This window comes from Artemia sp. Qi Xiang Cuo, chromosome 18 (genome assembly GCF_049724085.1).
Source record: "Artemia sp. Qi Xiang Cuo chromosome 18, ASM4972408v1, whole genome shotgun sequence".
NCBI lineage: Eukaryota > Metazoa > Arthropoda > Branchiopoda > Anostraca > Artemiidae > Artemia > Artemia sp. Qi Xiang Cuo.
The window spans coordinates 25,809,150-25,836,868 of NC_142811.1; the positions used below are offsets into that span (position 1 = coordinate 25,809,150).

Here is a 27,719-nt window from a genome sequence, read left to right on the forward strand (position 1 = left end):
TAAATTTAAAACTAATTTTGACTGTATTGGTTTGGGATACCTGAAAATGAGCTTTATAATTTGTTTCGTTTTCTAAGGTAGACCTCAATGAAGATAGAGCATTTTAACTCATTTTGAAATGAGGACACCCCACTTTGAAACTGGGAGAACAAATGTTGTTTTTAATGACCAGCTGTGACTTACAGGGTGTGTAAAGAAAGCCAAGGGGGGCTATATGCAGATAAAAACTATTGAGGACAATTTCTTATGTTGACTCGTTATGTACAGTGATAGATTTCAGTTCGTATGACTAAAAATCTCCTTTCCAATCCACCTTAAATTTTATAGTAATTAATTTAAAAAAGAATTTCCACAAAATAAGTTTTTCTAAAAAAAACTAAAGAGCTGTATTAGACCAAAAATGAGCTGAAATAAAGTCAGATAATTTCCCAAGCATAAAACTACCACAAATCTCCAGCACTACCACAAATCTAAGATGAGTAGGGCTGACACCCCCCGTGCCTTTTGACGACCAGAACATAATTTGTGACTTAATTCCTTAATCCATTCCTGAGATACGCTCTTTTGACAATCTGCATGCATATAGTGTGTTTTGATTTAGTTCAAATTTTCCCTCAATGTTCTCTTCGAGTTTTCACCTTCATACCCTTAACCTTTGTAGTAGTAGTATTATAGTAGTAGCGGAAGTAGTTGGAGCAGTAGTAACAGTAGTTATGTTGCATTAATAGTTGTAACCAAAGCTGTATCCGGGGGGGGGGGGTTGGGGGTTTGCCCCCCCCCCGCCCAAATGTTTGTCTGACTCGTAAAAACGTAACAAAAATGAACATAAACAAATTTAGTATGCGTTTTTTTAGTTTTTTGTGTACCCCCCCCCCCATTTTTTTTTAGTAAAACCCCCTCCAAAAAAATTCCTGGATACGGCCCTGGTTGTAGCAGCAGCATTAATAGCAGTGGTAGCGTGCACATGTTGCATTTTGATTAGTTAAAGATCCCCTTCATGATGCCCTGGAAAGTTCAGTTTGATATGGTAAGCCGTCCAATGATATTGCTGGTATGACCTTTTGACAATCTGTATGCACATAGCATGTTTTGATTTGGATCAACTTTCTTCTCAACATTTCTTCAAATTTTAGTGTGAATGTCGTCAGTCTTAAAAAACAGTATTTAGTACAAATAGCAGTTTGGGTACTGTCTCTCAAAACCTTCTAAAGGCCAGAACATCATTTTTTTTTTTCAGTAAAGTATCAAGCCTTTAAAGTGTTTGGGGAGGGTAGTAGCCCCACTTTTATTTATGGTAATTTTTGTTTCTATTAGGTTTCATTTAGTCATCCATTGTAATATTCTGTTTGTTTTACGTTTGGCTTATTCTATGAATTTGTTTCTGCTCGGTTTAAGTTTCTGCTCAGCTCTGCAACATTTCTATTTATTATGCTGCAGAGGCAATACTTTGGTTTTGTGCTTTGGTATTTGTAACTTCAATTACTTGTGAGAAAGTGGCCTGAACTCTGTAGTTTTTGCAGAAAGTATGGACCTCTAGCCAGTTTTCTAAATATGATATTAAAATTTGGAGAGTTGCATGTAATTCTTGCTGGGGGTGAAAAAGCTTATGCTTGTCCTAAGTTAAACAGGTATCGAGTTGTGAGGGGTTGAATCGAATGGGGGTGGGTTAAAGGGGTTGAGTTATGTGGTCACCTAATCCATTATTTTATCAAAGAGCCTTGCAGGCTGTTTGGAAAAGAAAGTGTTGACCCTTTTCTGGTCCTATTTTTTGGCAAAACAATTTACTTCTATTTATTCCTTGGGCCATTGGGGTCCAATGGCCCAAGAAGAGATATAAGTTTCACGGTGACCGAGAAAAATTTTTAATCAGCGAACAAATTTTTCTGGTTCATATTTTAAGTGTGCGTGTGTGAGTTTAAGGTTTGCTTGGCCCAAGGACTTACGGACAAGGCCGTACCTAGGGGGTGGTAGGGGTTTTGACCCCCCCCCCCCCTCCGAAATGCCTTTCTGACTGGAAAACGTAATAAAAATGGATAACACATTTTTATGCATTTTTGAGGTTTTTTGTGTCCCCCCCCCGACAAAAATCCTTGTGTAAAACATCCCCCCCCCGCCCCACACCAAAAAAAACCTGGATACAGCCCAGCTTACGGATATAAGTTTTAAATCGATATGGAAAAGAGTTTTTTGGTCCATTCTCGGGTTCTTTTCAGGGAGCCTGTGTCCCCAGCCTAAATTTGTTTTATTTTAGGGTCCCCTCAGCCCAGGGACTTGTGGGTTTAACTTTGAAACCGATCAGAGACGAAAATCTCGTTGGCTCATTTTCAGGCTCCCAAGCACCCTTCCCCAGCTGAACAGAATTTTAGATCTTCTGGCTACAGGGAATGATTCCTTTAAGTTTCAATCTGATTGGACAGCCAAGATCAAACGTGCCCGCCCTTTTTTGCTGTAAAATCTATCGGCGAATAGTGAGTATTTTGCGTAATTTAGAGCCTTGAGGCTGTGCGGGTCATATCGTCTCTAGAGAAATATTTACTGGGGAAATTCGGAAAATTTTTTGGGGGCAAATTCCATTCTGTACAAAGTGGCAACTAGAGATTTTGATCATATGTCACGGGGATACCAGGGTACCAGGATGCAAAAAGGGCACTGGATGGGGCTGGCTTTTCTCCAATCACTTTTCCTTCAGAAAAAAAAACACTAGAACTCTCAGTGTCAAATCGATTGAGCCCTCTCTCAAGTTTTTACGATCACACCTTCCGTGCAAACTGGCCAGGGACAAAAACAATACGTGGGGAACACTGTGCTCTTTGCATGGTTGTATCCAGTGTTTTCATTCTGTTTTTTTTTCTGGGGGGGGGGGGGTACAAAAAAATTAAAAACGCGTCAAAAATGTGTTTTTATGCATTTTTATTACGTTTTTATTGGGCAGACAAACATCTCGGGGGGGGGGTCAAAATCCACAACCCCTCCCCTGAATATGGTCCTAGCTCTATGCTAAGCTGGTTCTATGTGTATTCTCGCAGATGCCCCCCCCCCCCTGACAGGAATTTCCTTACTGGAAATCCTTCCTGAAAATTATTCCCTGCCTGGAAAATCCTCCCCTGCCCCTATGCAAAAATGAACAGCCGAAGGGAAAGAATGATAAATAAGAAGAGTGAAGACAAGAAGGGATTTTGGAATATACTTCTTATATTCAAAAATATAGACAAAACATATGGTGTAGAATATCCTATAGTTGTTACTTTTAGATTTTTATATCTTTGAATTCCTTTTTCCTATTTTCGGGGGTTAAACTATCGTAGCAGGGTAAGATAAAGGTTAAAAAAAAACAATTTGAAAAATATTAAATTAGTAAACTGTGGAAGGGTTGCCATATGATGGATGTGCACACAGATAACAGGCCGGAACTAAGAAGTACGAGTAATTACTTTCTGTGGACTTGGTTTGGCACCGACATCTATGGTGCATGATACGATTTCACTCAATGCGATTAAGAGCACATCCACTAGGCGTACATCAGAAGTTCTTCCCGTCTGAAGTACCTTAAAGAGGCGTCGTTTTTTTTTTTTTTTGTTTCAATAACATGGTGTCAAACTACAAATCAGAACCAAGAAAAATTAAGATAGACAGAACCATATATTCTGCTTATATTGTGGAATGTAAATAGAACCTATTCCGAATGTCTTCCTTTATCCATTCTTTATATTTGTCTTATTTTCCCTTTGGCAGGCTCAATTATATATCTAAGGGATTTTCCAAAGAACATGTGTCTGCATGGGGGAATACCCAGAAAACTTTTGCGCAGGAGATTTCCCGTGGGGGAACTTTCTGGGGGAATTGGTCAGACACCGCTTAGTCAATATTATCATGTTTGTCCTGATGGTGTTAGCTTTTTTTTTTTTTAGTATAAAGTTTGAAGGGTCCTGGTTCGTTGAAAGATAGTGCTTCAAGTCAACCAAAAGTGTTAATGTAATGCCGATACTTACGAATAAGCTGCTGCTAATTTGGAAAATGTTGCTAATTTGGAACCAGTAGAAAATATGGGTGCTTAGGTACGGTATAGGTAAAACCATATCTAGGATTTTTTCGGGGGAGGGGGTTACAAATAAAAAAACTCTAAAAACCCATCACGAATTTGTTTATATGCATTTTTGTCACATTTTCCTAGTCGGGCTAAAATTTCAGGCAGGAGGTTTAAACACCCAATCCCCCTGGATACGGCCTTGGGTACCGTATAGGCAAAATAATTCTTTATAATGGACACTTTTATTTTTTTGGGGGGCGGGGGGGGGAGGAGTGCAAAAATAGAAGGAAAAAACAGCGTAAGTAGTATGAAAAATTTGGAAATGATGTGAGAAAATCGTTGAAACTGTGAGAGGACCTGGTTTGCCTCATACACGCCGTTTCGTACACTCGTTATTTAGGATTTTGCTAGCTATTGAAAAACGTTGATATTTAATTCTTGTTCATTGCCAAGAAAAAGTTGACGTCACAAAAATATTGAGAGAAGGCAGAGTATATAAATTAAATCTTGGGGGATGCAATTTTTTCGATTTTTTTCAGTGAAAATACAAAAAAGGTATTTTCTATAAAAACACCAGGAAAGGGCATTTTCGAAATCTAGGGAGGTAAATCTCCCTTTCCTTGCCTAATCCCCCCTCCCGATTGGCGCCACCGATGTCAGCGTCCTCAAAATGTTTTATGAATGGAAGGTTCCCATTGTCTTGGGGTAAATTTGAAAGCCTTATCAGTTAAAACGATAAATATACATACAGCAAATAAAGCTGATTTACCAATTTGTTCACAGTCCATTCTCCATAATATTGCCTTAATGACGTCACTGGGACTCGTTTTTATGGTAAAGTTCTGTTTTAAATAAGCTTCATAGGCTCTTCGCTGAAATTCAATTAGTAGCTTTTTAGCTGATCTTAGTGCTAGTTCGAGGTGATGTTGTTAATGGAAGAAAAAATGTACAAGGATAGCGTTTTTGAGGGTAAGAATTTTGCATCCTTTAAACTGGTAAATGTTGTTGCTTAAGTAAATTTATGGTACAGGATAGAAATTAAATAGGAAAAAAAAACGGTCGGTTTCCCATTCAGTGCTCTATCCAAATATAATAGTCGCTACCGCTACAATTGATTCAAGCTCCCTCCTTCTAATGGGGTCAGTTGTAACGGCGTTGATAGAGGAACTGAATATTCTGCCTATAGGCTATTCCAAAATGTTGATAGAATACATGGTTGTAATATCCTATAGTATTTATCTTTATATTCTTTAATTCGTTTAATTCTTTTTTTTTTAGTTTTTTTGGGGGAGGGGGGTGAGTTGTTATATCAGGGTTTGATAAAGATTTAAGAATGTAATCTGCTTGTTGATTTGAAATAAGGAGTTGTGTACATTTTACATTTGCTTGGTTTTGTCCAGGACCTTTTCCAGATTTTTTTTTCCGGGGGAGGGGGGTGTTTACAAAAGAATTTTTTCGGGGGGGGGGGCAAAAAATAAACTTAAAAAAACATCAAAAATTTGTTAATGTTCATTTTGTTACGTTTTTAAGAGTCAGATAACATTTTTTTTTTTGGGGGGGGGGGGTCATATCCCAACCCATTACTTGGATATTGCCTTGGTTCTGTATTGGAGTTTGACTTCATTATATTCAAATTACTCTAAAAAAGAAGAAGCAAAAAACGCCCCTTAAAGGTACTCCAGACGGGAAAACTTTCTGATGTATACATAGTGGATTCGTTCTCGATTGCAAGGGGGTGAACTGGTATCATGTACTATAGATGTCGATTACAGACCAAGTCTAAGGGAAATAATTACTCGTACTTCTTACTCACAGCCTGTTATCTCTGTGCACTTCCACCCTATGGCAATCCTTCTACAGTTGAAACTAATTTCACATTTTCAAATTATTTTCCTTAACCATTATCTTAGCCTGCTATGATAATTCAACCCCAAACTCCAAAAACACGAGAAAAACATAAACACTATAGGATGTTCCACACCTTATATTTTACCTATATTATGGAATATTGACAATATATTCCAAAATCCCTTTCTTTCTTCATTCTTTTATTTGTCTTCCTTTCCCTTTGGAGGTTCAATTTTACATGTGGGGAGAGTTTTCCGTGCAGGAGGGGGGTTTTATGGGGGAAATTGTCTGCGGGAAGAATCAGCCTAGAGCCAAGTAAAGAGCCATGCACCTTCCATGTAGATTGCCTATTGATGACATGTTGGTTTTATAATTAATAAAGGGAGGCACGTCTGATCTTGGGCGTGCGATTGGCTTCAAACTTTCAGGGACTATTATCCGGGTCAAAAGACCCGGATAATACTGGGTGTTCAGGGGAATAAAACGGGCTAAGAAATTTTGTCGCTGATCAGTTTGAATCTTGCAGCAGTAAGTACTAAGCCAAAGGAACCTAATCTACAAATATATTTTTTCAAAGGCCCCTGATAATGGGGTTCAAAAAGGAGCTAAGAATTTGTTTCCTGATCGAACTTGTATCCTTAAGTCCATGAGCTAAGTGAATGCCAATGTAGAAGGAAAAAACAATATTGGCACCTCTAAAAATAAGGCCTAACAAAGGGTCAGAAAAGGAGCGAAACCCTTTTCCTTCACTCACCTCGTATGGAAGGGGTGGTCAAAGAAGCTTGAGAGGGAGCTCATTTGATTAGAAACTGAACGTTCTACGGCCCGTTAAACCAAAGACGAGCAAAAATAAATTCATTTTATGGATATTGAATCTTAAACTGAATTTATTTATTCATAAATAAATTCCTAATTAATGAGTAAACTTAAAATAACCGAAATTATCACAAATTGGAGTAATGCTAAGCCCCCCCACAATCTTTGTAAAGGCCAGAGCGGCATTTTTGCATTAGCGAAAATAAAGTATATCAACCATATTTTATTTGATAGTGTTAATGAATCCAAAATTGCTGGGACTTCCAGAAATAAATATCATTATAAACTAAACATCCACTCTAGGATCTTCATTAGCTCTTTTCAGTAATCTTGGTCATTGCAGTTATTTTCTCTCTTCTTTTTTTGTTGTTGTTGTCAATGTTCTCAAAAAAAAAGATCGCACAGTTCAAAATACATATACTTACTGCTGCAAGATTAATGGAATGCGAATGACATTGAAACCGTTTAGAGGTTTTGAGAGGGACGGAAGGGGTCAGATGGCACCATTAGTATTTGTGAACTTTGATTAGCCTTGAAAAATAATTGGTACTTATCTGTTATAGCGACCTAACTCAAGAAGTGAAATTAGGTTACTCCCAATTAAATGTACTAAAGTATTAGGAAAATATAATACTTCAGAAACAAATTTGAGCTATATATTTGCATATTAGGGGGGGGGGGGAGAGGTAAATTATAGTGGGTCTGCCTACAAAATGGGTTAGGTACAATTATTGTGCATATTATGAAGTAAGAATTGTTTTCTTAACTTCACACTGTCTAAATACTTTACCCCCACCCACCCTACGCCCGAATGTGCAAATATATAGCCTAAATTATATATTTCCCATCTATTCTGTCACTTGTCTTTGTCTTGTCTCACGCTAAGCTGAAAGAAGCTAGCGAATGAAACCGGTTCTACAGTGCGTCAATGGATGAAGAACTTGAGTGGGGTCGTTATAACAGATAAGTACCATATAATTTTTGTTGTTGTTGTTGTTGTATTGTTATTGATGTTATGAAAAACAAAAACACACTGCCCGAATTAAAAATTGCATTCTGTAAAATGCAAATGACGCGCTTTAATAATGGCATAATATATATAATTAAGTAGTGTCGGTTGATCTTTCTAAGTCTGGGGATGCCTGAAGCCTTAAAAAGTGCCATTCATTTTTTCAAGTACATTCTATCTCCTACTTTGCTGCTGTGTTCTTTCATTCGCAAATTGAACTCAGTTTCAAGTTCCACCTGGTTAATCTTCTGCCATTCATATTTTTCAAATCCTTTTGATCGCTTTAGTCACTTGTTACTAAATTAAAAAAAAAACAACAAGTTTTTTTTAACTGAAAGTAAGGAGCGACATTAAAACTTAAAACGAACAGAAATTATTCCGTGTATGAAAGGGGCTGTCCCCTCCTCAACACCTCGTTCTTTACGCTAAAGTTTTTTTTTTATTATTTTAAAAAATAGAGTTGTGAGAGCGCGTAAAACTTTAGCGTAAAGAGCGAGGCGCTGAAGAGGGGACAGCCCCTTTCATATACAGAATAATTTCTGTTCATTTTATGTTTTAATGTCACTCCTAACTTTCAGTTTAAAAAAACTTGTTTTTTTTATTTCATTTCTGAACGTTTTTGAATTAATGCAGGTTTTGATTTTGGCTCACCGTACATGAATAATTAAAACGAAACTTGCATATTAATTTTACTTTTTTTGGTTAAATAGCTTTCTCGAAAGTTCTTTAGTTTTATTCACGAACGTTTTTATTAGTAATAAATATACGTAACTTACGTAACGAACTTCTGTCTTCATATATTTTTAATATGTATATTAGGGCGTTCGTCCCCTTGTCAATACCTCACTCTTTCCGCTAAAGTTTGAATTTTGTTCCAATTCTTTAAAAATGACCCATCAATCACAAAGACCGCTAATTAGAATAAATAACTCTTATGAAGGTACTAAAAAGCTTTAGCGTAAAGAACGAGGTATTGACTAGGGGGTGAACCAAATCATATACGTAATAATTTCTGTTCGTCTTAAGTTTTGATGTTGCTCCTTACTTTCAGTTGAATTTTTTTTTTTTTATTTAATTTCTGATCGTTTTTTAAATAATGCTGGGAAATCCAGCGCCCTCTTCATAGCAATGTCTCTTCTCCCATGAAAAATTCTTCCATGGAAAGATCCTCCCACGTAACCGACCCCCCCCTCACTACCAGAAAAAGTCCCCCTTAAAAAGTTTGTATGTTTCTCAATAACCAATGCCATATGTTAAGATTTGACAAGGTTCAAAACTTGTAGCCCTTTTCTCGGGGACTGTAGGTGATTAATCATTCTCAAAGACATAGTTAATATATTTTTCGACCATGCTGAATAAAATGGCTATATCAAAATTTTGATCGGGTGACTTTATGGAAAAAATGAGCGTGGGAGGGGGCCTAGTTGCCCTCTATTTTTGTTAGTCGCTTAAAAAGGTGACTAGAATTTTTAATTTCCGGTTGAATGAGCCCTTGCGGGATATTCTTGGACCACTGCGTCGATACTATCACCCATGGGGAAAAAAACAAGAAATAAACATGCATCCGTGATCTTTTCTCCTGGCAAAAAATTCAAAATTTCACATTTTTGCAGAAAAGGCTTGAAACCTCTACATTAGGGTTCTCTGATACGCTGAATCTGTTGGTGTGATTTTCATTAAGGTTCTATGACTTTTAGGGGGATGTTTCCCCTTATTTTCGAAAATCAGGCAAATTTTCTCAGGCGCGTAACTTTTGATGGGTAAGAAAAAAACTTGATGAAACGGAATATGACACTTGTATGATAAACGCCTTACCTCTCAAGTTGTTCGACGCATTATAGAAACTGTTTTTTTTTTCGTTAATTTCTTTCAGCTTAGCGCGAGACAAGACTAACAGAAGTGACAGAATAGATTGAAAATATATAATTTGGACTATATATTTGCACTTTTGGAGTGGGGGGTGGGTGGGTGGGTGTAAAGTATTTGGACAGTGTGAAGTTAGAAAACAATTCTTACTTCACAATATTCAGAATATTTGTACCTAACACATTAGGCATGCAGACCCGCTATACTTTACCCCCCCCCCCCGAGTGTACGAATATATAGCCCAAATTTGTTTCTAAAGTACTATATTTTTATCTTAATTTGTTGTATTTCATTAGGATTGAGTGTCGGAGAAACATTTTAGAAGAACATTAGGCAGGACGTATATCATACAAGTACCAGGAATGTTTCTAAAGCACAATAAAACTTTAGCGTAAAGAGCAGAGGGTTGTGGGAGGGAACACCACCTCATATACAGAATATTTTCTTATCGTTTTAAATTTTAATGTGGCTCTTCAATTTCATTTGAAAAAAAAACTTTTTATTTGTTTAATATTCTTAAGAGCGTCAATTCCTTTTGCTCCTTTTAGTAAATCAGGACGTTGTAAGGTTAGCACGGTATGACTTGAAGAATGGGTAAGTTGGTTAGCCAGGGGGTGGCTTGATGTATGAACTGTGGAATATTGATCTTTTTATTTACTATTTAAGCCACAAAGTGGCTAGAAAAATGTCACTGTGGCCAGCCCCCTCCCCTCTCGATTAGTAGGGTGCTTCTTCAGAACGGTTCTTTGGCTATGACTTTGAGGATCGTTTTGAATTTTGATTAACTTTTTTTAATTAGCGCTAGTCGATAAGTTTTGTAACCACAAGTAACAGTGTCTAAATTAAGTTAACTATCAACACGTTTGACCGATAAATTCTTCTTCTTTTTCTTCTCCATTTTGCTTTCGTTTTTTATTCTTTTTCTTTTTGGCTTCTTCTTTTCAATACAAGTTTGTTTCTATGTAGTTTAACTCAGGCACGTATTTTGTAATGTATTCGGATCCAGTTCTCTTGAAATATCGATATGTTTACGACTGATTGCATAATCTCTTGTATTTTCTCTATAATTTACCTTTTTATCATTTTTAGTAAAATTCTGTATTAGGCCTATAGACTTTTCACTATGTTAGAAAATAGTAGAGCTAGGAGAACGAGCGGAATGAATTCAGAGCCTAAATTATCCCCCGGAAAGGTGTTTTCTAGCTCATGTATCTATCCCTTCCCCATTTCTAAGGCTGAGACAGTTGTACATAAACAGGTCATATACCTGTCTTAACCATAGAAAAATTACTTAATACAATTCTATTGGATATGAGCCGGTCATTTAAACTATTTCGTTTTTTAATCAATTAAGGACGTATTTATTAATAAACACGTAATTAACGCAAAAAAAGAAACTTTTACTACCTCCTCTAAAGCGACGTCCTTGTTAAAATACATTTTCCCAAAATCTTGAAATTTACAAATTAAAAATTAGAAAATCTATATGGCATAATACACTTTCCGTGGACCTTGTTTGTGGTGTAGGTTTATTTATGAAAGTTTCGGTTTTACAGCTGAAAGTTTGTTGAATGTCAATGCCCCTTAGGACGGTGGGGGCGGGGGAGGTTCGGACTTTTATACTTCAAATATCTCTCCGGACATACTTTAGACTCTGGATCAGTTCCTGAAAGTTTCATAAACTTAACTCCGCTACTTTGTAAAATAGCAAATAGCTAGAATTCTATGATTATGCTATTAAAAAAAAACATTATCTAGAATTTTTTTTTTGTTGTTGTTGCAAAACTGTACCCCTCGCCCTAAATGCTGGGGCTTATTCGAAACAAAAACCAATGTACGTGCCTGGAGTAACAACTTAGAATAACCGTTGTCTCCTTCAATAGCAGTTGCTACTCCATAAATACCTTTTAAAGCATTTGCATCTTAGTCACGTGGTTTTATGCATCTAGTTTTTGTGGCATGGCGGACCGGATTTGTAGGTACCTCTTTCAAACTTCCTTTATGACCGCTTAAACAATCCCATAGTATAGCCAGAGGCAAAAGTCTATGTGAAAAATGCGCAGAATTTCAATCAAGATATTCAGGTTTTACGTGACTTTTGTCGTCTTGATTAATTAACCCCTTTTGGCAAATTATTACGCCGGTTATGGCCATGGTTATTTTGCGTCATTTGCTTACATTTTTTATAAAACCACTTTCGGCCTTTGCTGAAAGCTATTACTGTTGTGTGATCTTATGTAAAGACGCAAGTTTCAAAAAAAAAACTTTGGAGGGGGAGTAAATGTTTCCCCATATCAAGGACAAGAATTTCTCTTGCTGGGTTTATAATTATGTCACTATGTAAACATTTGGCAGAATTTAAGTTGTTATTGCCAGTTATTTTTAGTATAATGTAATGTAAATTTTAAAAGCTAGTTTTTACAATATCTTCTTTGTCTGTATTTAACCTGTGCTTGTTTTAAGACGAAATTTGTTATTTAGAACACAGTATTTGCCATCTAGAACAACATTAATCCAAAGTGCCGATAAACTCCACACATAAATTTGAAACGCGCATCCAACCTCTTCATTTGAAGCCCCCCTCCCCCATTCAGATTCTTCGCAATCTATAACTGGCGCCCAAGTCAACACTAATGAGTGTAGTAAATATAAAAGCACATACAAATTGAAAGAGGGTTCTTTAAAAAAAGCTTTTGTTCTGAGGAACATTAAACTAAGCTTGTAAATTCTGTAGTAGATTTTATGCTTGGTGTATATTTAAGTTATAACATTGGTTGAGTGTCGGGAAATAGAAAATTAAGCTGACTTTAAGCAAAATTGGGTGTTTTGAGACCATCTCAAAGGAACTATTTTCTTTTAAAGAAGAAATGCTTCTTGGAACTTAATATTGTAACAGTTTTGAGGGTTTAACAAATAGGGCGTCTAATCAGTGGCGGATCCAGGGGGCAAGGGGGCGCGCGCCCCCTAACGTAGTCAAAAGTAGTGTAAGTTACTGAATTAACGCAAGTTTGCGTTAAATAAACTTGCTCCTAACGCAAGTTTATCGGATCAACCTATTTTGCCCCCCCCTAAAAAAAATCCTGGATCCGCCCCTGCGTCTAATCGATGGATGAGAAACAAGCCAAAGTATTGCTGCTGCAGCGCTTTTGTCGGGAAAGCTGGCAAAATTACTTCTTGTTTGAATTAAACAGTCCGTGTTTTTGAGCAGTTGCCTTTTAAAGAATCCTGACAAAAACTCAAACTTTTCCTTAATGAGAGAAGGGCAGAGGAAGGGGCAGTCCCTTCATATACGGAACAATTTCTGTCCGTTTAAGTTTTAATGTTGCTCTTTACTTTTACCGGAAACAGCTTGTTTTTTTTTATTTAATTTCTGTTCGTTTTTGCTAGTATACCCAGGGTTACCACAATTGCGAGGTGGGATAAACGTAACTTTTAAAATTAAATTTTTACTTTTTCGCAGGAATGTTTCGAGAAATAGAGATCATTTAGTGGGTTTACTTTCGAAATAAAGTATATATATATATATATATATATATATATATATATATATATATATATATATATATATATATATATATATATATATATATATATATATATATATATATATATATATATATATATATATATATATATATATATATATATATTATATATATATATATATATATATATATATATATATATATATATATATATATATATATATATATATATATATATATATATATATATATATATATATTCATCAGAGGTTAAGTCCATAGTCATTTGAATATTCATTCACTTCATAAAGAAAATATATATATATATATATATATATATATATATATATATATATATATATATATATATATATATATATATATATATATATATATATATATATATATATATATATATATATATATATATATATATATATATATATATATTATATATATATATATATATATATATATATTCATCAGAGGTTAAGTCCATAGTCATTTGAATATTCATTCACTTCATAAAGAAAGGAAGAAATTTCCTATTTTGTAGATCAAAATCTAAATTTCAGTATGTTCTTTGAATCATATTGAATTTCGTTTTATAATTTCCATAATGATCTTAATCTTTTTTGGGGAGTTACATTCCTATTTCTAAAATTAGGCAATTTGTCATATACTACTACTACTACTACTACTACTACTAACAACTCACCGCAGCACCAAGCCGCCTGAGGCCAACACAGCTACGTACGCTCCTCCTCCACCTCAATCTATTCAAAGCCTCCCTTTTTACACCCGTCCACGAAGTTCTCATTTCCTTTAAATCTTTCTTTATGACGTCCTCCCACCTCGGACGGGGACGACCTGCTTTCCGTTTAGCCCTAGACGGTTAGCTAAAAAAAACAATCTTCCGCAATCTTTCATCCTTCATCCGCACAACGTGCCCTAACCACCTCAACCTTTCTTTCATTATAGCCCTAGAGAGCGGTAAACCACATTTTTCGTATAGCCTATTGTTTGAAATACGGTCAGTCAGCCGGGTACCCAGAACAATCCTTAAGCAATTTCTCTGGAAAACATCTAGCAAATCTTCATCCGCTTTTCGGAGCGTCCATGCTTCAGAGCCATATTTGACCACTGTCATCACTGTAGCTTCTAATATTCTAAACTTGGTTTGCATCTTCCTATTCTTCCAGACTTATCTTCCTATTCTTCCAGACTTTTTTTTAACTGTGAAAAAACACCCTGAGCCTTGGCTATTCTATTTTTAACATCTTCACTGTGAAGCTGAAGCTGAAGTGAAGTGAAGCTGCCCACCTGATCAATCTTTTCATTACCCAACGTCACCTTTTCATCTTCACTTATTCCTAGCCTTAGTGACTTAGTCTTCCTAACATTAATTTTCAAACCAATTCTAGCACCCTGAACTCGCAAAACCTCTAAAACTTCTTTCATTTTGTTCACACTTTCATCTAGGATGCTTAAATCATCAGCATAATCCAAGTCCAGGAGACTTTTTCCTCCTCATTTGATTCCGTGGTCTCCCATTGCCTTTCCTGTGCTCCTTAAAACAAAGTCCATGAAAATAATCCATACAAAGGGGATAGAACACAACCCTGCTTAACTCTTGATTTAATATAAAACTAGCTGCTAACCTCATTTCCTACCTTAACCGCAGCAGTGTTATTCTCGTACATACCACTAATTACTTTAATGTATTTGCTTAGTACACCATACAAGGATACAACCTACGCCAAAGCTCTTCTATCAGCAAAATAAAACTCTTGCTCGTAATCTATAAAACACAGGGACAAAGGTGTTTGACAACTCAGGTACATCTAAATTACTAACCTAAGAGAGAAAATTTGGTCGACGCATCCTCTACCTTTTCTAAAACCTCATTGCTCTTCTCTTAAAACTTTGTCTACGGCATCTCTCAGTCTAGTGGGGGAAGGCAATGTCCCTGGAAAACAAGAAGCCATTAATTATTGTATACAATTAGAAAAACGGGATATATTACCATTTAAACATTGGCAAAAAATACTCCTGGTACGTAGATCTTACCCCCCCCCCCTCGTTAAGTTTCCTGGCGGTACTCATGACTCCCCCTCCCCTTCCCAATCTCCACCTTTTGTAACTATGTGTATATTAACCGTTTATTCTATGTGAACTAGAACGAATGCGCCACTGCGCGGCATTTTTGTCTCTGAAGCTGAAAAGCTTCCTGTCTCTGAAAGTGAAAAGCTTCCTGTTCTTTTCTGGTAATTTTAAGGATTGTTTTTGGCATACTTTGGGCTAAAATTGTCGTTTAGTGGAACAAAATGGCTGAAAACGCCACTTTGCTGTGGTATCAGTAGAAAGGCCTCAGGAGATCGTTACAGCACACCATATATGGGCATAGAGTCCCTAGGGAGATGGTTTTCTCACTGAGAATAAAAAAACGGAATTTTTTTCACTTGAAAAAACAGGAATTTTGACACTTTTATGGATGTTTCTTGGACGATTATGAGTGTTGGTCAATTTATTTGATGTTTTTCATGGATGTCAACATCAATTTATGGATGTTTTATGGTTTTTGTCAATGAGAATAAAAAAACAGGATTTTCTCACTTTTATGGATGTTTCTTGGACGGTTATGAGTGTCTGTCAATTTATTTGTTGCTTTTCATGGATGTCAACATCAAATTATGTCTATTTTTATGGTTTTTGTCAGTGAGAATGGAAAAACAGGATTTTTCTCACTTTGATGGATGTTTTCTGGATGGTTATGAGTGTCGGTCAATTTATTTGTTGTTTTTCTTGGATGACAACATCACTTTATGTCTGTTTTATGGTTTTTGTCAATTGATTACATAATATCTCCGAACAGATAACACTACCCACTAATTTCCTATCTTATGCTCTATAAACAAGGGGTTTCTCACTCCAGGAACTGTATTCAAGCTTTAGTTTTTTGGGGTTTAGGAGGAAAAAAGGTACCTAGGTTAGTTTAGGTTATGTATTTATTATATGCTATGTTTTATCCCCACCCTCCTAATGTGCAAATATACAGCCAAAATCGATTATTATTATTGTTGCTGGTTTGTCTGTGAGTCCAGGCAATTTGATGTTCATATGCTAGTCCTAAAACTCAGCTGCCCTTGCATGAGACTATAGGCAGGCAGACCTTATGTCACTTGTTTACCTGCAAATCCAGGCAACTTGTTGGGTCAACCAATTTTGAATGAATTTTGTGTTAGTGTAACTGTCTGAGCTTATAAACTGGGTTGCCTGTCTAAGACTTTAGGCAGGTAGACCCTATGCCACTTGTTTGCACACAAGGCCAGGAAACTTTTCAGTCAACCAATTTTCAATTAATTCTGTTTTAGTGTAACTGTCTTGGCTTATAGATTGAGTTTTCTGACTGCGGACTGCAAGTCCAGGTGACTTAGTGGTCATGTTAATCCTAAAACATGGTCAAAATGCCTTAGACTCTAGGCGGTCAGGCCTACTTAGAAAGTCTGCTTGAATTACAATAGAGATGACTAAGACTTTTGGGCTGACTCACAACAGACAATGTCTATGGAACTTGCTCATGAAGAAGCATCCTAAGCCTAATTTTCCTGGCCACATAAACTCTCAGGTAGGTTGACTAAGTTTTAGGATTGATATGTGACCACCAAGTTGCCTGAACTGCAATTGGAACTATGAAAGGCCATCTGTATCACTTAGTTGTTTTCACTATGTATCAGTGGGGTAATGTAATTTCTTTTGTATGACATTTTAGTGGATCATATATTCAATAAGAAAACCAAAAGCATTCTGTATAACTTTATTCATGTTTCTCTATAATAATTTGATGTTTAAAAAGTCATACAGAAGACTTTATATCATTCTCCATGTTTAAAGGAAACACAATATTGCCTATTGTTTTTGATTTTATAGTGCTTTGTATATAAGAGTAAATGACAATATTTGTTACTTAGAGTATAGAGAACCAATGACTTTAATAGGCCTAGTCAAACAGTGCTCACCTGAGTAATTTGTATTTCTAATATAAAAAAAGCATAAAAGGTATATGCTACTATTATATAGTAACTATGAGGTGGATTTATATCAAAATATTCAAGAAAATCACACAGCCTACTAGGTGTCTTACCTTAGCCTACATAAGGTAGGCTATCAGTGCAAGTCATTAGGTCTGCAAAACTACCAATAGGGTAGCCTATATATTGATACTTTCTTTTAGAATCATTAATGTTTACCTTTACACTGCTTCATGGTCAAAAGATCCTGGAATGCCAAAAATCCTAGTAACATCAAGACTAGGCCTAGTCTAGCCAAGCTCTTTTCAATAAGCATTACTTAAAAAGTATTTTTCCAAGAAAAAAACTTTGCTAAACTAGGTTCCGATTTCTGTTTTCCCAGAACATACAAGAAAACAACACTTTCTAAGGCTATACGCTGATTTTTTTTTTTTTTTGGCCATTTTATGCTGTTTAACAGCACACGTTCTATATTTTTGTAATTGGCCACGAACTTTCGTATTGGAATACATTACGTAAACAGGTGATCTTTCTCCTTAAAAAATGAATTATCGGTTTTTCACACTAATTTAAGACGTATATGGCTGTGTAAGTTTGCACTTGACCAATTTAAAGAATTAGTTTTCATTTTAGGTGTCCTTGGTACTTTAAGAGTTTAGAATTTTAGCTTAGAGTTTTTGTTAGAGTTCTAGTTTATTTTAGTTTTAGTTAAGAGTTTAGAGTTTTTAGTTTAGAGTATTAGCTTAGAGTTTTTGTTGAAGTTCTAGTTTAGTTTAGTTTTAGTTAATAGTTTAGAGTTTTAGCTTAGAGTCTTAGCTTAGAGTTTTTGTTAGAGTTGAAGTTTAGTTCTAGTTTAGTTTAGTTTCTAGTTTAGTTTAGTTTTAGTTGAGAGTTTAGTGTTTTACCTTAGAGTCTTAGCTTAGAGATTTAGTTAGAGCTCTATTTCAGTTTAGTTATAGTTAAGAGTCTCGAGTTTTTTAGCTTAGAGTCTTAGCTTAGAGTTTTTGTTAGAGCTCTAGTTTAGTTTAGTTTTAGTTAAGAGTTTAGAGTTTTTAGCTTAGAGTGTTAGCTTAGTGTTTTTGTTGAAGTTCTAGTTTAATTTAGGTTAGGTTAGAGGTTTGGTTTCTCCACGTTTAAGTTAGGTTAGATTAGGTTGGCTTATCCTGAGGGGTCAGGATAAGCGAACCGAATATAACCTAACTTAAACGGGGGGTAACCAAACGGCTAACCTAACCGAATCTAAACTATGGTTTTGGTATTTCCATGCAATTTTGTGGAATTTTGTGGTTATGCTAGTTTAGACTAAACTTCAACTCTAACTAAATCTCTAAGCTAAGATTCTAGGCTAAACCTCTAAGCTATAACTCTTAACTAAAACTAAACTAAACAATTACTCTAACTATATCTCTAAGCTAAGATTCTAGGCTAAAACTATAAACTATTAACTATAACTAAACTAAACGAAACTTCAAGCCTAACTAAAACTCTAATCTAAGACTTTAAGGTAAAACTCAAAACTCTTAACTAAAACTAAAATAAAATAGGACTCTAAATAAAACTCTAAGCTAAGACTTTAAGGTAAAACTCTAAACTCTTAACTAAAATTAAACTAAACTTGAACTATAACTAAAACTCTAATATAAGACTCCAAGCTAAAATTCAAAACTATTAAATATAACTAAAATAAACTTCAACTCTAAGTAAAACTCTAAGCTAAGACTCTATAGTAGAACTCTAAACTTTTAACTAAACTAAACTAGAACTTCAACAAAAACTCTAAACTAAGACTCTAAGATAAAACTCTAAACTCTTAACTAAAACAAAACTAAACTAGAACTCTAATTAAAACTCTAAGCTAAGACTCTAATCTAAAAACTCTAAATTCTTAACTATGACTAAACTAAACTTCTACTTCAACAAAGACTCTAAGCTATGACTCTATGATAAAACTCTAAACTCTTAACTAAACTAGAACTCTAACAAAAACTCTAAGCTAAGACTCAGCTAAAACTCGAAACTCTTAACTAAAACTTAACCAACCTGTAACTTTAAGTAAAACTCTAACCTATGACTCTAATATAAAAATCTAAATTCTGAACTTTAACTAAAATAAACTTCAGATCTAAATAAAACTCTAATATAATACTATATGTTAAAACTCTAAACTCTTAACTAAAACTAAATTAAACTAGAACTATAGATACAACTAAACTATGAATCTAAGCTACGAACTCTAAAACACTATCTAATATTGAACACAAATAGAAATATAATTAAAACTCTAATTCTAGGCTGAAACTCTAGATTAAAAGTAAGATAAAATATAAATTCAAAAAAAACAGTAAAATGGGACTCTAATAGAAAGACTGATAACAATTACCTAAAAATGTAACTAAAACTCTAAGCTGAGACTCTAAGCTAAAACTCTAAACTCTTAAGTAAAACTAAACTAAACTAAAACTCTAACCTAAGTCTTATCAGGTAAAACTCCAAACTCTTAACTATAACTAAACTAAACTAGAACTCTAACAAAAACTCTAAGCTAAGACTCTAAGCTATAACTCTAAAATCTTAACTATTAATAAACTAAACTTAAACTCTAACATAAACTCTAAGCAAAGACTCTAATCTAAAACTCTTAACTCTTAAATAAAAATAAACTAAAATAGAACTATAATTAAAAATCCAATTCTAATCTAAAAATCTAAAATAAAATATAAATTCAACAAAAAACTCTAAAATAATAAAATAATCTAAAAATACTAAACTATTAAATAAAACTAAACTAAACTAGAACTCTAATAAAATCTCTAAGATAAGACTCGAAGCTAAAACTATAAAATCTTAACTAAAACTAAACTAAACTAGAACTTCAACAAAAACTCTAAGCTAAGACTCTAAGCTAAAAACTCTAAAATATTAAATAAAAATAAAATAAAATAGAACTATAACAAAAACTCTAAGATAAGACTCTAATCTAAAATTATAAACTCTTAACTAAAACTAAACTAAACTAGAACTCTAACTAAAACTCTAAGCTAAGATTCTATGGTAAAACATCAAACTCTTAGCTAAAAGTAAACTAAACTAGAACTCTAACTGAAACTCAAAGGTAAAACATCAAATTCTTAACTAAAATTAAACTAAACTAGAACTCTAACAAAAATTCTAAACTAATAATCTAATTTAAAACTCGAAACTCTTAACTAAAACTAAACTAAACTAGAACTCTAACAAAAACTCTAAGCTAAGACTCAGCTAAAACTCGAAACACTTAACTAAAACTTAACCAAACTATAACTTTAAGTAAAAATCTAAGCTATGACACTAAGCTAAAATTCTAAATTCTTAACTAAAACTAAAATAAACTAGAACTCTAACTAAAACTCTAAGCTATGACTCTAAGGTAAAACACTAAACTCTTAACTAAAACTAAACTAAACTAGAACTCTAAATTAAACTAAGCTAAGACTCTAAGCTAAAAACTCTAAACTCTTAACTATAACTAAATTAAACTAGAACTCTAATTAAAACTCTAAGTCTAAGCTAAAACTCTAAACTAAAACTAAACTAAACTAGAACTTCAACAAAAACTCTAAACTAAGACTCTAAGCTAAAAACACTAAACTCTTAACTAAAACTAAACTAAAACTCTAACAAAAACTCTAAGCTGAGACTCTAAGCTAAAACTCTAAACTGTTAACTAAAACTAAACTAAAATAAAACTATAATATAATTATATAATTTAAAACTCCAAACTATTCAATATATATAAAATTAACTAGTACTATAACAAAAACTCTAAGATAAGAATATAAGCTAAAACTCTAAACTCTTAAATAAAACTAAACTAAACTAGAAATATAACAAAAACTCTAATCTAAGACTCTAAGCTAAAACTATAAACTATAAGCTAAAACTCTAAACTCTTAACTAAAACTAAACTAAACTAGAACTCTAATTAAAACTCTAAGTGTAAGCTAAAACTCTAAACTAAACTAGAACTTCAACTAAAAACTATAAACTACTACTATAAGCTAAAAAGTCTAAACTCTTAACTAAAACTAAAGTAAACTAGAACTCTAACAAAAACTCTAAAATACGACTCTAAGCTAAAACTCTAAACTCATAAGTAAAACTAAACTAAACTAAAGCTCTAAGCTAAGACTCTAAGGTAAAACACCAAACTCTTAACTATAACTAAACTAAAACTAAACTAAACTAAAACTCTAAGCTAAGTATATAAGGTAAAACACCAAACTCTTAACTATAACTAAACTAAACCAGAACTCTAACAAAAACTCTAAGGTAAAACTCTTAAACTCTTAACTATAAGTAAACTAAACTAGAACTTTAACAGAAACTCTAAGCTAAGACTCTAAGCTAAAAACTCGAGACTCATAACTATAACTAAACTAAACAATAACTCTAACACAAACTATAAGCTAAGACTCTAAGGTAAAACTCTTAACTAAAACTAAACTGAACTAGAACTCTAACTAAAACTCTAAGATATGACTCTAAGGTAAAACTCTAAACTCTTAACTATAACTTTACTAAACTATAACTTTAACTAAAACTCTAAGCTATGACTCTAAGCTAAAACTCTAAATTCTTAACTATAACTAAACTAAACTAGAACTCTAACTAAAACTCTAAGCTAAGACTCTAAGATATAACTCTAAACTCTTAACTAAAACTAAACTAGAACTCTAACAAAAACTCTAAGGTAAGACTCTAAGCTAAAACTCGAAACTCTTAACTGAAACTTAACTAAACTACAACTTTAACTAAAACTCTAAGCTATGACTCTAAGATAAAACTCTAAATTCTTAACTTTAACTAAACTAAACTACAACTCTAACTAAAACTCTAAGCTAAGACTATAAGGTAAAACTCTAAACTCTTAAATAAAACTAAACTAAACTAGAACTCTAACTAAAACTCTAAGCTAATACTCTAAGCTAAAAACTCTAAACTATTAATTAATACTAAACTAAACTAGAACTCTAACAAAAACTCTAAGCTAAGACTAAGCTAAAAAACTCTAAACTCTTAACTAAACTTAAACTAAACTAAAACTCTAAGTTAAGTCTTAAGGTAAAACTCCAAACTCTTAACTATTACTAAACTAAACTTCAACTTTAACAAAAACTCTAAGCTAAGACTCTAATCTAAAACTCTTAACTCTTAACTATAACTAAACTAAACTTCGACTCTAACTAAAACTCTAAGCTAAGACTCTAAGCTAAAACTCTAAACTCTTAAATAAAACTAAACTAAACTAGAACTTCAACAAAAACTCTAAGCTAAGACTCTAAGCTAAGACTCTAAACTCTTAACTAAAACTAAACTAGAACTCTAACAAAAACTCTAAGCTAAGACTCTAATTTAAAACACCAAACTCTTAACTAAAACTAAACTAAACAAGAACTCTAGCAAAAACTCTAAACTAAGACTCTAAGATAAAAAACTCTAAACTCTTAACTAAAACTAAACTAAAACTCTAATCTAAGTCTCTAAGGTAAAACTCCAAACTCTTAACTATATCTAAACTAAACTAGAGCTCTAACAAAAACTCTAAGCTAAGACTGTAAGCTAAAACTCTAAATTCTTAACTATTACTAAACTAAACTTCAACTCTAAAAAAAACTCTAATCTAGTAATATAATATAAAACTATAAACTATTAACTAAAACTAATCTAGACAAGAACTTCAGCAAAAACTCTAAGCTAAAAAACTCTAAGCTCTTAACTGAAACTAAACTAAACTAAAACGCTAACAAAAAACTGTGAAATAAGACTCTAAGCTAAAATTCTAAACTCTTAAAGTACCAAGGACACCTAAAATGAAAAATAATTCTTTAAAATGGTCAAGTGCAAACTTATACAGCCATATACGTCTTAAATTAGAGTGAAAAACCGATAATACATTTTTTAAGGAGAAAAATCACCTGTTTACGTAATGTATTCAAATACGAAAGTTCGTGGCCAATTTCAAAAATAAAGAACGTGTGCTGTTAAACAGCAGAAAATGACCAAAAAATAAATAAATCAGCATATAGCCTTAGAAAGTGTTGTTTTCTTGTACGTTCTGGTAAAACAGAAATCGGAACCTAGTTCAGCAAAGCTCTTTTCTTTGAAAAATACTTTTAAGGAATGCTTCTTGAAAAGAGCTTGGCAAGACTAGGCCTAGTCTTGATGTTACTAAGATTTTTGGCATTCCAGGATCTTTTAACCATGAAGCAGTGTAAAGGTAAACATTAATGATTCTAAAAGAAAGTATCAATATGTAGGCTACCCTATTGGTAGTTTTGCAGACCTAATAACTTCCACTGATAGCCTACCTTATGTAGGCTAAGGTAAAACACCTAGTATGCTGTGTGATTTGCTTGAATATTTTGATATAAATCTAACTCATAGTTACTATATAATAGTAGCATATACCTTTTATGCTTTTTTTATATTAGAAATACAAATTACTCAGGTGAGCACTGTTTGACTAGACCTAATAAAGTCATTGGTTCTCTATACCTTAAGCAACAAATATTGCCATTTACTCTTATATACAAAGCACTATAAAATCAAAACAATAGGCAATATTGTGTTTCCTTTAAACATGGAGAATGATATAAAGTCTTCTGTATGACTTTTTAAACATCAAATTATTATAGAGAAACATGAATAAAGTTATACAGAATGCTTTTGGTTTTCTTATTGAATATATGATCCACTAAAATGTCATACAAAAGAAATTACATTACCCCAGTGATACATAGAGAAAACAACTAAGTCATACAGATGGCCTTTCATAGTTCCAATTGTAGTTCAGGCAACTTGGTGGTCACATATCAATCCTAAAACTTAGTCAACCTACCTGAGAATTTATGTGGCCAGGAAAATTAGGCTTAGAATGCTTCTTCATCAGCCAGTTCCATAGATATTGTCTGTTATGAGTCAGACAAAAGGTCATATTCATCCCTATTATAATTTGATCAGACTTTTTAAGCAGGGCTAACCACCTAGAATCTAAGGCATTCTGACAAAGTTTTATTAGTAACTTTACCCCTAACTCACCTGGACTTGCAGTCCTCAGTCAGAAAACTCAATCTATAAGCCAAGACAGTTACACTAAAACAGAATTAATTGAAAATTGGTTGACTGAAAAGTTGCCTGGCCTTGTGTGCAAACAAGTGGCATAGGGTCTACCTGCCTAAAGTCTTAGACAGGCAACCCAGTTTATAAGCTCAGACAGTTACACTACCACAAAATTCATTCAAAATTGGTTGACCCAACAAGTTGCCTGGATTTGCAGGTGAACAAGTGACATAAGGTCTGCCTGCCTATAGTCTCAGGCAAGGGCAGCTGAGTTTTTGGACTAACATCTGAACATCAAATTGCCTGGACTCACAAACAAACCAGCAACAATAATAATAATCGATTGAATTTTCAGAACATATATCCTATAGGCCTTCAAAAAATTATGGGTATTTATTAGTGAAAAGGATGTCACACTTATACTAAAGCAATGCAGGAAAAAAGGTTCTGTTCTAATATCTGGGGAACATGCGAGAAGTTAAGTTTGGTTAATGCTAGTGGAATAAAACAAAATGGGATAAAAATATAATAGTTTAGAAACAAATTTTGGCTGTATATTTGCACATTAGGAGGGTGGGGATAAAACATAGCATATAATAAATACATAACCTAAACTAACCTAGGTACCTTTTTTCCTCCTAAACCCCAAAAAACTAAAGCTTGAATATAGTTACTGGAGTGAGAAACCCCTTGTTTATAGAGCATAAGATAGGAAATTAGTGGGTAGTGTTATCTGTTTGGAGATATTATGTAATCAATTGACAAAAACCATAAAACAGACATAAAGTGATGTTGTCATCCAAGAAAAACAACAAATAAATTGACCGACACTCATAACCATCCAGAAAACATCCATCAAAGTGAGAAAAATACTTTTTTTTCATTATCACTGACAAAAACCATAAAAACAGACATAAATTGATGTTGACATTCATGAAATGCAATAAATAAATTGACAAAAACTCATAAACATCCAAGAAACATCCATAAAAGTGAGAAAATCCTGTTTTTTTATTCTCATTGACAAAAACCATAAAACAGACATAAATTGATGTTGACATCCATGAAAAACATCAAATAAATTGACCAACACTCATAACCGTCCAAGAAACATCCATAAAAGTGACAAAATTCCTGTTTTTTCAAGTGAGAAAAATTCTGTTTTTTCATTCTCAGTGAGAAAACCATCTCCCTAGGGACTCTATGCCCATATATGGTGTGCTGTCACGATCTCCTGAGGCCTTTCTACTGGTATCTCTTTTACCACGGTACTTAAAAAGATCGATAGAACTTTCAATATTATTTCTAAAGAGGTTTCTCTTGATATTGTAGAACTTTTGGCTCGATACGTTCAGCCCTGAGGAAAAAAACAACAACAAACAAACAGAATAGATAAACACGAATCTGTCCATAGGGGCTTGAAACCTCTGCGATAGGCTTCCTGGATATGCTGAATTCGAAGGTGTTATTTTCATCAAAACCACTCTCTGTTTCTGGGTGTTTCCTTCTTTTTTCGTAGACTGACCAAATTTTCTCAGTCTCTTAACTCTTGTTGGGAAAATCTACACTTAATGAATTTTTCATCTTTATAATCACCATATGAATTCGGTTCTTTTAGAATTCCTTTTCAAATTTCGAATATTTCTATTAAAACTACTTTTTTTAAAATTACGCTTACTATTAGCACAATCGCTCCTTACTTACAGTTCGTGGCCACGAACTGTTTCATAAATAAAAAATAAACATGAAACCCAATATTTCCATTTAAACATCGATAAAAGCAAAGTTCCTGGTAATACTTGCCTCCTCCCAGTGGCGGATCCAAGTGGGGGCACGGCCCCCCCCCCTAATGTATTGGTGGATTTGGAGATAATATCATATTGTCATATTAAATATCATATTTTTCTTACAGGGTGAACAGCTTTTCATTTTTTCATGGCTGGGTGGTTTTTATAACTTACTATTTTTTGTATCAATATTTATACATTATTTTAATTTCAACAGATTTATTAGAACTTTAACCCTCAGCAGATTTTAGATTAAATTTACGACGACTTCCATAGCCTACCTACGGCGTATAATCGTTGAGGTTCTCTTTAAATTGCTGGTATTTCTTTGTTCGCAAGTTTATCGGAGTAAAATATTTTGCGCCCCCCCCCCCCCAAAAAAATCCTGGATCCGCCCCTGCCTCCTCCTCTTGGGAATTTCCTTGAAAACGCTCAAGATGCCCTTCCCCCACATCTCTACCTTTTGTGCCGATAAGGATGTGGATTTTAAACTTTTATTTTACAAAGAAAACATTTTTCTGTATGAAGAAAGGAGCTACACCCCGAAGCACCTATACCCAGACTTAATCCAAATAAAAGGGTATGAATTCATACCTCCTCCTCCCCCCTCAACACCCTCTTCTGTTTATCTGAAACCACAGAGAAAGTTAGAAAATTTGGACGTGAAACTACTCTTTTTGAGACATCAGGCATCCCCCTCCCCACCTTCGTAATGACCCACTGGGCCTCCTTCTTAATACGTGATGCTCAATACTACACCACTCTACATAATTTTATCAAGCATCAGGCGAATTTACTTAGTTAGTGAAGCTTTAAAATAAGTATCTATATTTATATCTATTTTGAATGAACTACGTGACTCTTTAGGAACGGATGCGCCACCGCGTAATATTATTGCATCTTCAACTGGCTAGTTCAATATATAAATTTTCGGTGACATTCAATCCATTGGGTATCTAAGAATTTCCAATCGATAGCAATTTGGCTTTCTTTGGGACAAAATTGTAGTTCGGTGCCACAATATATCGGAAAACGCCACTATGCTGTGGCACAATCTTTTTGGCCATAGAAAAAGAACAAAATAACTTTTGTTTTCGTTTGAATGAGCCGACTCTTCATTTTTTAGGACTAGTGGTTAGATACGCTCACCCTTAGAAAAAAATAAAGAAGCCAACACGCACTGTGTGGGATCTTCCTTCTCGAAAAAATGAAAAATTCCATGTTTTTGTATATGAACACTTGCAAATTCTATAATGGGATTCTCGGATGTGCTGAATTTGACGTTGCAATTTTCACCAAGATCACTTGCCCTCTTGGAGGTATATCCCCCTTTTCGAAAATCAGGCAATTTTTACAGGCTTGTAGCTTTTAATGATTAATATTTGGATCTTTTATATATTTAGAAACACCGTAACAAGCTTATCATTTGATGTATTATTTGTGGTTAAAAAAACTCTGGATTAATATATCTGCTACTAAAAATATTTGTATATAGACCGATTTAAAAATAAAAACATTGTCGAAGAAAGGTAAAGACTTATATAATAGAATTCAAAACGAGCAGAAATAAGGCCAGATAATGCGTCAAACTTAAAACGAAAGGGAACTGCAACAAATAAAAGTAGGGCTTCCTTCCCCTCAAACCTCTTAGGGTAGAATGTCATTTGCTCTCTACTAAAACCGACGTTTTTCGAACAGTGTGTCCCAAAACATTAGTTAAATAAGAAAGAAAATTACAATAATAATTAAGGT

At 33.9% G+C, this 27,719-nt stretch overlaps 1 protein-coding gene across 3 annotated transcripts in view; it reads left to right on the forward strand.

The window, feature by feature from the left end:
• Positions 1-27,719, forward strand: part of sky (GTPase-activating protein skywalker) — a 151,624-nt gene that overhangs the window by 11,415 nt on the left and 112,490 nt on the right. For 2 of the 3 annotated variants that reach the window (XM_089104688.1, XM_089104690.1), the window contains exon 1: positions 4,943-4,996. The exons of the other annotated variant lie outside the window; for it this stretch is intronic. In XM_089104688.1, coding sequence (XP_088960814.1) covers positions 4,951-4,996 — 46 coding nt within the window. In that variant the 5' untranslated portion in view covers positions 4,943-4,950. Of the gene's footprint in view, positions 1-4,942; positions 4,997-27,719 lie in introns of those variants that run through there. 3 annotated transcript variants of the gene reach the window in all.